Raw genomic sequence first — 11,203 nt, 5'->3', positions numbered from 1 at the left:
GTTACTTAATCAGGCTCCAGCATATGATCCCAGACTTGATGTGATGAGAATAGGGTGGCCTTCATATCCAGTCAGGAAACAGGTTATATTTGATATTGCTTCATATTACTTTACATAGGAATACAAGCGTTTTGTCCAAAATTATTCTTCATCTTCTGGACTTCAGACTATTCATCGAAATGCACCACAAAATAATCAGCTAATTCTCATTCAGTTTATTGCTTTTGAGTCATTGTCTCCCCTACATGTAGATGAGTGAGATGGACTCACTCATCCACTACATTTTGTTGCACAACACCAACGGTGTTACTAAGGCGGGGGGGAAATACAACTACAACTCCCACAATTCCACCTTCTCCAAAAGCACTGCGCATGCTCAATGCTTCTGGCCCATGATTTTTGTCCAGCTCAAGCTTCAAATGGACAATAAGCGTTCCTTGAAATGAGTTAAATATTAATGTGCGGAAGTATCATTTTTACGGCTTGTTCGTCAGCGCAGACATACATGGCGTCTGTAGGTCGGTAGCTGGTTTTGTCGCTGGACTGTTTCAGTCCTCGGCTGGAGGCCGAAAACAGACGATAAAGCAGAAGGTTTGGTGTTTATCTTGCTGGCTAGCTACCTAGCTACACCGCGAGGAGGGGAGTCAAAAAATAAACTGCTTGATCAGTTTGAGAACTTAGGAAAGACGAGAGTTGTGGCTGTTTTTGTCCGGTCCAGCCTTCAGAGAGGATGGCACACCTTCGAGACATCCAAAACCAGGTAGAGAAAACCTCACTTACCTTCTTGTTTGTAACTAAGCTAACGTCTGTGACTGACAGCTCAGGTTTATAAAAACCCAAAATGTGAACACACCTATTTTTGTCTCGTTGTCATTGTCAGTGTCACATTATTAAAGGGGACGTATTACATGCATTTTCATCCATGTTAATTCGGTTACCCGGTGACTGAAAAACAAGTAGAGTTTGTTGGGGTTACAATTTCTTAAAAAAATTAATAAATATTAGGTTATTTCCCCCATTTTTGAGCCTGTTCCTTAATGGGAACTGTTAATTGCCCCATGCAGTCCCTTAGACCTTCTATATATACAGTCTATGCATCTAACCAGGATTTAGGAATCCATCCTGAAACCTGTCCAAGGTCTTCACAAGGTATCTGCATTAGGGTTGGGTGATGTCAGCTGAACAGGATAATTATGGTGCCTACATGAAAACATTGTGATGGACAGTGAAATCGAGGGTCTGGGACACATACACGAACAGTGCAGGACTTGGACCACAATGGAAATAATTTTTGTATGATGTCCAACCCTATTCTGCATTGCAGATTTGATCATGATACATTAAGACCTCATCGAGGAGAGCTGTTCAAGAGGAGGCTAATCTCTCTCTCGCTCTCTCTTTCCAACAGATTGTGTAATAATATGGCTTGCTGTCCTGTTAGTTGTACTAACGGACCGTCTAGGGAGTCTGTACTCCATTATTTCTTTCTAGTAAAATTATTGGTGTTATTTAATCTCTGTTAGCACTGTTAGCAGGTATTGGGAGCATTGTGATGTTAGCTTCATTGTTACTCCAAGATCAGTGAGGCAGTAAGATGTTATAATTTTCAATACCCACACACAAGCCACCCGTCATGAAAGCTCCCTGCCCAGTCCACAAAAATATGCTTTAATACAACACCAGAACTAAGGTTAGCCTGATAGTTTTAGCTTATTCGGGAACTCTAAGGTGGTGGCGTGTTTGGACTTCATTTGTTCCAGGTGATGGTTTGGGGTGGTGATGGTTTAGTGGTTAAGCATTTGGGCTTAAGACCAGAGGATCCTCGGTTCAAACCCCAGTCTGACCGGAAAATCAGTAAGGCGGTTGGGCAAGGTCCTTAATCCCCAAGTTGCTCTTGGTGTGTAGCGAGCACCTGGCATGGCAGCACCCTGACATCAGTGTGTGACTGTGTTTGATGTATAATTGTAAAGCGCTTTGAGTGTCTGATGCAGATGGAAAAGTGCTATATAAATGCAGTCCATTTACCATTTCCACCCTGGTCATGTAGTGTCTTATACACATACCCTTCATCTGTTCAGGAGTTGAGTAAGCACTGCCCACATGCCACAGTATTTGAGCTTCAAAGCCACTCTTCAGAAAACGTATTGGTGACATCATGAAGGATTTGTGTAGTGTGTGTACAGTCTGTGGTTAAAATTACGGTTGGGCCAACTAATGGAACTCATTAGTCGACTAGTCGGGTACCATTAGTCATTGACAAGTCAAGTAGTCGGCGACTAAACTTGACATTGAGTTAAATGAATTAAACCCCTTTTGAATCTTCATGGTGAAACTTAACTGTGATGCTTATTTTAACAAATATAAACACAAAATCACAAATACAAAAAACAGCATTTGCATAAATACAATACCTACATTAATTTACTAGGCATAGATGACCCGTTTGAGCCGATTTATTCAAATGCCAAGATTCACACACTTTCTTCAGTGAAGGGCGTGGTGGCACCTCCAGCAGGTCTATTCTTTAAAGGGTTAAATTTAATAAATGGCTTTCGACTAGTCGGATGTTAGCTAATTGTAGTCGACTATTACGACTATTCGTCCCATCCCTAGTTAAAACAGCTGAGTAATGACTGAACACAAGTCCTGACATCATAGCATCTAAACCCACTTGTAATATATGGTCATCTTCAAAGCTCAACTGGCCAGTTGTCCACTCTCTGTCCTTCTGCTGTCATTTTCATTGTACTAGCAATAACAACTTTAATGTATGTAACATTATAACCTGTTCATTTGTTATTACCTGAGAAAGAGTGGATATCACCTTTCTCACAGTGTGCTTTCTCATTATATGAACTTACTTCACATGTTTGCGGAACAGTTCAGTTAGCATTAATGCAGCATCACATTGTTCCTCACCTTTCCATATAATTAGCAAAGAACCACTGTGCAGGATATTCTCCATCTTTTCTCCATCAATCATATAGCACAGTAGTAGTATATCAAACTATACAGGATTGCATTATTGAAACATCCCTGTAGGTTGAGTCAGGTGGGCTGGATTTTTTGTTATACTATGACCTGGATGACTGAGAATCTCCAGAGACATTATTGAAATATCTCTGGGTGTGCAAACTTCAGTAACACCTCATGTGTGTTATTTACTAGTTCACGCCTTTGAACATCAGCCTTTTGAGGACAGTCAATGAGATTTTTGTCATTTCTGACATTTACATGACTTTTTAAGTACTTTACTTCAGCCACGTCACCATCACTCCCCACACTGTTACTTTCCTGTCATATCTTGGGAAAAGACTATGTAGGAAAATTGCCAGCTACTGTCCCTGCTCTTGCTGGCAAACACACAGTCCAACACTGCAGCAAAGTACAAAAAAACAAACAACAACAAAAAAAGGTGTTAAAAATCATCTCTGAGCTTTTTCTTCAGACTGCATTTCTGGCCAGTCACTCCAACTTCTAGTCACTCTGGGACTGAAGAGAAAATTGAGGAATGCTGTTCAAGAGGAGACTATTCTGTCTCTTTCCAACAAATTGTGTGGGTGTGTCACATTGGACATGAACCACATCAGCTGGTGTGTTTTATTAAATTTTGCTTCTGTCGTGGGACATTACACATGCATAGCTGTAGAACTGTGAGAGTTTGAACTTACGAGTACAAACAGATACAGTGAGGAAAATAAGTATTTGAACACCCTGTGATTTTGCAAGTTCTCCCACTTAGAAATCATCGAGGGGTCTGAAAATGCAGGTGCATGTCCACTATGAGAGACATAATCCAAAAAAAAAAAAAAAAAACGGAAATCACCATGTATGATTTTTTATTTTTTTTTTAAATAATTTATTTGCATGTTACTGCTGCAAATAAGTATTTCAACACCTGCCAATCAGCAGAAATTCTGGCCCTCAAAGACCTGTTAGTCCGCCTCCACTCCACTTATTATTCCAAATTAGAAGCATCTATTTGAGGTCGTTAGCTGCATAAAGACCTCTGTCCACCCCACACAATCAGAAAGACTCCAACTACTAACATGGCTAAGACCATAGAGCTGTCCAAAGACACCAGAGACAAAATTGTAGACCTCCACAAGGCTGGAAAGGGCTACGGGGCAATTACCAAGCAGCTTGGTGATAAAAGATCAACTGTTGGAGCAATTATTAGAAAATGGAAGAAGCTAAACATGACTGTCAGTCTCCCTCGGACTGTGGCACCATGCAAGATCCCACCTCGTGGCGTATCAGTGATCCTAAGAAAGGTGAGGAATCAGCCCAGAACTGCATGGGAGGAGCTGGTCAATGACCTGAAGAGAGCTGGAACCACTGTTTCCAAGGTTACTGTGGGTAATACACTAAGACATCATGGGTTAAAATCATGCATGGCACGGAAGGTTACCCTGCTTAAATCAGCACACGTCCAGGCCCGTCTTAAGTTTGCCCATGACCATTTGGATGATCCAGAGGAGTCATGGGAGAAAGTTATGTGGTCAGATGAGACCAAAATAGAACTTTTTGGTCTTAATTCCACTCGCCGTGTTTGGAGGAAGAAGAATGCTGAGTACCATCCCAAAAACACCGTCCCTACTGTGAAGCATGGGGGTGGAAGCATCATGCTTTGGGGGTGTTTTTCTGCACATGGGACAGGACGACTGCACTGTATTAAGGAGAGGATGGCCGGGGCCATGTATTGCGAGATTTTGGGGAACAACCTCCTTCCTTCAGTTAGAGCATTGAAGATGGGTTGTGGATGGGTCTTCCAACATGACAATGACCCGAAGCACACAGCCAGGATAACCAAGGAGTGGTGTAAGAAGCATATCAAGGTTCTGGAGTGGCCTAGCCAGTCTCCAAACCTAAACCCAATAGAAAATCTTTGGAGAGAGCTCAAACTCTGTGTTTCTCAGCGACAACCCAGTAACCTGGCTGATCTAGAGAAGATCTGTCTGGAGGAATGGGCCAAAATCCCTGCTGCAGTGCATGCAAACCTGGTGAAAAACTACAGGAAACGTTTGACCTCTAATTGCAAGCAAAGGCTACTGTACCAAAGATTAACATTGATTTTCACAGGTGTTGAAATACTTATTTGCAGCGGTAACATACAAATAAATTATTAAAAAATCATACAATGTGATTTCCAAATTTTTTTTTTTTTTTTTTAGATTATGTCTCTTACAGTGGACATGCATCTAAGATGAAAATTTCAGACCCCTCAATCATTTCTACATGGGAAAACTCACAAAATTGCAGGGTGTTCAAATACTTATTTCACTGTAGATGTAAACAAGTGCATTGCCCGTGGGGATCCACGGGCTATACTGGGTAGGGTTTATAAAATGGGTAGCTGACATTTTCAATGGTGGTAATAAATTAAGCAAACTTATATAATGATTTGGAATGGCATGTGAGTCCAGAATGTTTTTAGAACCTTAGACCTCAAGAAGCGGAACTCAGCCCTTTTAATCCTGTTAATTATGTATTTTTTTAAAAAAATGTTAATTTACTGTCTTAATGTATTTATAAATTGTTTAGGTTATTCACATATACACACTTATTATTATTATTATCATCATCATCAGTATTATTCTTATTTTATTTTATTATTACTTGTATTTTGTCATTTGATTTTTAAATGGACTACAATGGAAATATGTGTTTTCACTTTCTTGTGTCGTCCATGTATTTTTAATTAACCATGTATTTACAATTATATTATGCACTTACACTGAACTTACTAAATAAAGTCGCACACTCACGCTTTTCATATAAAGATGATTTGCCACCCCCTGCGGGAATGGCGTGTGAGCCCAGAATGTAGTTTGCAACGTCCATTGCCGAATGTTTTTAGCTAATATCCGTAGCTTTTCCAAGAATATTAGTCCTATCAATGTTCCGTTTTGGTGATGTACATCCTTGACCTAGAAAACATAAGCATACAAACTGCGGACAAAAAAAATGCATTTTTACAGATTCTTGGACCATACTTTGACTATTCTACTTCCTTAAAACTAATACTCTTCCAATGTCATGTCTGTATTTCTGGTCCAGTACAAGACACAGAAATGTGACGTACACAAAAACGTGACAAACAGCAACTGAGAGAGATTTGTTGGAACTGTTAGCTACTGCTTGAAGTGTTCAAACCAAGATGTATTGTGAGTACCAAACAACAGTTTTAAAAAGGAATAGTTTGTCCCATGTGCCATGGTTAGTTGTCACATTATGGGGTGACATATGTCACATGTCATAGAATCCAGTCGACGTTGACATTGTTTCACCTTTACTTTGGAGACCAAACATTCAGTACAGTCAAAACTATTCCATTTATTAATCCTGCAGAGTTACAGATACGGTACATCCGGAAAGTATTCACAGTGCTTCACTTTGTCCACATTTTATTATGTTGCAGCCTTATTTCAAAATGGATGAAATTCATTTTTCCCTCAGAATTCTACAACCGATACTCCATAATGACAATGTGAAATTTTTTTTTAATTTAATAGATTTTTTTCAGATTTATTAAAAACAGCAAAACAAAGAAATCACATGTACATAAGTATTCACAGCCTTTGCCATGAAGCTTAAAATTGGGCTCAGGTGCATCCTGTTTTCACTGATTAATTTTTAGATGTTTCTACAGCTTAATTGGAACTCACCTTGGGTAAATTCAGTTGTTTGGACATGATTTGGAAAGTCACATACCTGTCTGCATGACCTGTCTACACCTGTCTCACTGATTCATCATGTCTGAGTACTCGGCCCTATGAAGACAACATGCCTGTGACGTGCTCATGACGTCACTCTGAACGCTATTAAAATAAATTGAACAGAAAAATCCTAACTGTATTGATTGGGGTGGGCAAACATAAAAAATCTTAATCGCATTAACTCAATGACTTTCTGTGATTAATCATGATTAATCGCATGGTATATGTGAAACCCAAAAATGAATTCAAAAGCCGCTTAAAAGCACAGTTTTATTTGAAAATGTAAATGAACATTGCATAAATTTGAAAATGTAAATTTCAACTGAAACAGACTAATGAAATCAAATATAAAACCACTGGCAGGTCATTTGTTATCCTGTTTCATATCAAAATAACAATATTCATGTCCATGACTAAATGTACTAAAACAAATACGTCACAATTGTACACATACCACAATTTGATATGTGTACAATTGTGATGTATTTGTTTTAGTATATTTAGATTTTGTTGTGATTTGGCACTTTATAAGCCGATTAAACTGAATTGAAAATTTTATTGAGTCTTAAAATAAATAAATATGAATTTGGTCACTGGATCCTTAAACTTTTTTTTTTTTTTTTTAATACTTTTGATTTTTATTAGGTTTCACAATTGATTATACAAACATTTCATAACAATTTCACAATGACAAAACAACATATTAACAGTCGGCTATTGTAACATAATCTATCCGATGAATGATATAAACAGAAGTCAGGGATGAACATTAGCAAAAACTTAAGTTTTATGAACAGTAATTTATATGACATTTGGAAGGAGCTTAAGATCAATCATTCATCAGATCCATGTAAATTAGGCCATTTCCCCCACCTTCTTACATAGAGATCTGGTTGTAGTCTAAGCATATATGTTAGTCTTTCCATCTTGCGAGTTTTCTCAGCCAATCTTCCAACGTTGGTGGATCTGGGTGAAGCCATTTTTTGAGTAATCATTTTTTTGGCAGCAGCTCCCATCATTCTAATTAGATATCTGTCATTTTTTGTAATTTCCTCTGGGAGGTCTCCTAATAATAATGTCGACATGGGTTGCAACAGTTCTAAATCCATAATCCGTTCAATTTCTAGTATGACACTGTTCCAAAATCCAGCAATTTTTGAGCAGGACCAAAAAATGTGGGTGTGGTTGGCCTCCATGTCCCCACAGTCTCTCCAACACTTAACAGCTCCCGAATTTCTCCTTTGTTGTTTTGGAGTTATGAAAAATCGGACCAAACATTTCCAACAAAATTCCCTCCAGTAAGAAGAACAAGAGGTAGACATTGCTGATTTACACATATTTTCCCATTGTTCATCTGAAATATTCTTATCTAGTTCTTTCTCCCATCTTCTTTTAATATAATCTGTTGATTTACGGTTGCCATTCAATAGACCTTGGTAGAGTTTAGAAATGATCGATTTGCATTGATTGTGGTATGTCTGTGTAGCCAAACGCGTTATCTCATTATATTCTGTTATCTTCACCACTTTTGTAAGTAAGTATTGACGTAGCTGTAAGTACCTAAAAAAAAAAACTCTGTTTTCTATATTAAATTTCTGTTGTAAATTTTGGAAACTCGGCATGGCATTCTTATTTAATAATTTACAGTATGCAGTTATACCTTTATAAGACCAGTTTTTAAATGTTGAGTCCATTTGGTTAGGTATGAACTCTGAGTCGAATGCAGCCCATCTTAAAACTCTTATCTGATCCCACATTTTTTATTTTTTCACCACCCCGAACCAAATCGATAATGTAAAAGAAACCAGCGGACTTAAATCTTTTTGACATGCCTCCGCCAATTTATAATCGCCAATCAAAGCTTGTATTGGAATATCTCCGTTTTTCCTTTCTATTTCTTTCAATCTAGCCTCATTTGTGTCATCACACCACAGTATAACTGCCCTAAGTTGGGCCGCAAGATAATAGTCGTGTAGGCTAGGAAGAGAAAGTCCTCCTTTTTCTTTTTTGATCTTCAGTGTACAGTATTTAACTCTAGGTCTGTGACCTTTCCAAATAAATCTGGATATTTGTTTATCCCACTCATGAAACTGCGATTGAGGAATTTTAACAGGTAATGACATAAATAAATATAATAATCTGGGCAGTATCGAGATCTTTATCACCTCTGTTCTTGCTCTAAGATCTAATATATATGTTGTCCATTGTGTGAGGTCTTCCTTAATCTTCCTATTTACATCGTCATAGTTTTTCCTATATAAATCTCCTAAATTGTGAGTAAGCCATACTCCCAAGTATCTAATTGCTTTCTTAGACCAGTCTACTGTGATTCTATTTTTATTCTCTTTTGAAGGTGTATAGTTAAAAGTCATAATTTGGGTTTTACCTATATTTAGTTTATATCCTGAGTAACTACTAAATGTGTCTAATAGGTCTAAGAGGGCCCGAATGGATTGTTCTGGATTCGAGAGGTATAAAAGAACATCATCTGCATATAGTGCTATTTTGTGTTCTCTTGAATTTATTTCTAAGCCTTGAATATTGCTATTTCCTCTTATAGCCTGGGCTAGTGGCTCTATATATAAAGCAAATAAAGTAGGAGATAATGGGCAGCCCTGACGAGTGGATCTCTCCAGCTTTATTCGGTCTGTTAAACGTCCATTTATCTTTATTCTTGCTGTGGGTGCTGAGTATAATGTTTTGATGCTATTCATTGAGCTTTCAGAAAAACCGAAACGTTGCAGAACTAAGAATAAATATTCCCAGCTAACACAGTCAAAGGCTTTTTCAGCATCTAAACTAACCAGTACTGCTTTCTCTTTTTTTGCCTGAATGTGGTGAATTATATGTAGAGAGCGTCTTATGTTATCCTGAGTTTGTCGACCAGTAACAAATCCGGTCTGATCTTCTTCAATCAATTCCGAAATAAATAAATTCAGTCTGTTGGATATTATTAGTGCATATAATTTATAATCTTGATTTAAAATTGATATTGGTCTATAGGAGCTGCACAGTGTTTTGTCCTTGCCTTCCTTAGGTATAACTGTGATAATCGCCTCTGACCATGAAGGTGGTATAGTCATTTTCTTTAGTGTCCAGTTCAGTGATTTTAATAATACCGGTAATAATTCTTCTTCAAACGTTTTATACCACTCGGCTGGCAGGCCATCTGTACCTGGTGTTTTATTATTTTTTAGTTTTCTCAACATCATTTTCAGCTCCTTCTTGTCAATTGGTTTAATTAAACTTTCATTCTGCTTTTCTCCAATTGATGGTAAGTCTAATGAATTTAGAAATGTTTTAACCTCTTCTAAATTTCTTTGTTCGGGCTGTGTATATAAAATTTTGTAATAAGTTTGAAATGCTTTATCTATTCCTTCAAGGTTGTTTTCTAATTTCCCTGTGCTGGGATCTACTATTGTGTGTATTGACTGTTGCATTTGTTTTTTGCGGATTTTCCTAGCCAGTAATTTTGTTGCCTTTGGTCCTGTTTCGTAGTATGTTTGTTTCAAGAATTTATATTTCTTTTCCTCCTCTTCTTTATGGATATCTGAAATTTTTGTCTTTATCTGTCGAATTAAATCAAGGGTCTGAGTAGATTGATTCCTAATATGTTCACTTTCCAAATTTTTTAATGTGTTTTCCAAATCATTAAGTTGTTTTTCTTTTGCCCTCTTAATAGCTGTACTCAATGATATAAATTTCCCTCTTATAACAGCTTTTAAAGTGTCCCATAAAATATTAGGGTTAACTTGTTCGGTGTCATTTAGCTGTAAAAAATTTTTTATTTCTGCTTTGACCTCTTTTATAACTTTTTTATTATTTAATAAGCTTGTGTTTAATCTCCATATTGTCTTTTTAGGTCTATTGTCAAGATGAAGCTTTAAATAAATTGGTGAATGATCTGATATATCCCTGGTACCTATATCGCAGCTTTCTATTCTATGTCTATCATTCCTGAATACCAAGAAGAGATCTATCCTTGAGTATACTGCATGAGGGGGGGGGGGGGGGGAAAGTAGTAAAATCTTTTTCAAATGGATGTATCTCCCGCCATACATCCAGTAAATGTAAATCGTCCAAGCCCTTCTTTAACAGCTTACCCTGTGGTGTGACTGTCCTCTTATTGTTGGTTGTATCATTTGCATTCAATATTGTGTTAAAGTCACCTGCGCATATTAATATACCTTGTGACTCAGAGGATATTATTTCTAGGATTTTACCCAGGAAGTGCCGATCATAGTGTGGTGGAAAATAAACGGAGAGGAGAGTAGTCAATTTATCCTCTATTTTTCCCTGCACCATTATATACCTGCCTTCGCTGTCCCGTTTTTGTTTAATAAATTCGAAATGCAGAGAATTATGTATTAAAACCGCTACCCCTCTTTTGCTCCCTGATTTATAAGAACTGTAGTAAGTGTTTCTAAATCCATATTTTTTTAATTTCTCGTGTTCTGTTTGAGACAAATGAGTTTCCTGGAGGA

At 37.5% G+C, this 11,203-nt stretch overlaps 1 protein-coding gene across 1 annotated transcript in view; it reads left to right on the top strand.

Annotated features, from left to right (window-relative positions):
- The first annotated feature begins 376 nt into the window (after positions 1-376).
- Positions 377-11,203, top strand: part of stk25b (serine/threonine kinase 25b) — a 50,714-nt gene continuing 39,887 nt past the window's right edge. The window contains exon 1 of the mRNA XM_034183958.1: positions 377-760. Within this exon, the coding sequence (XP_034039849.1) occupies positions 731-760 (30 nt within the window). The 5' untranslated portion in view covers positions 377-730. The remainder of the gene's footprint in view (positions 761-11,203) is intronic.

Source organism: Thalassophryne amazonica, chromosome 12, assembly GCF_902500255.1.
Source record: "Thalassophryne amazonica chromosome 12, fThaAma1.1, whole genome shotgun sequence".
Taxonomy (NCBI): domain Eukaryota; kingdom Metazoa; phylum Chordata; class Actinopteri; order Batrachoidiformes; family Batrachoididae; genus Thalassophryne; species Thalassophryne amazonica.
The sequence above is the reverse complement of the archived record's forward strand: the minus strand, read 5'-3'. Positions and strand labels throughout refer to the sequence as shown.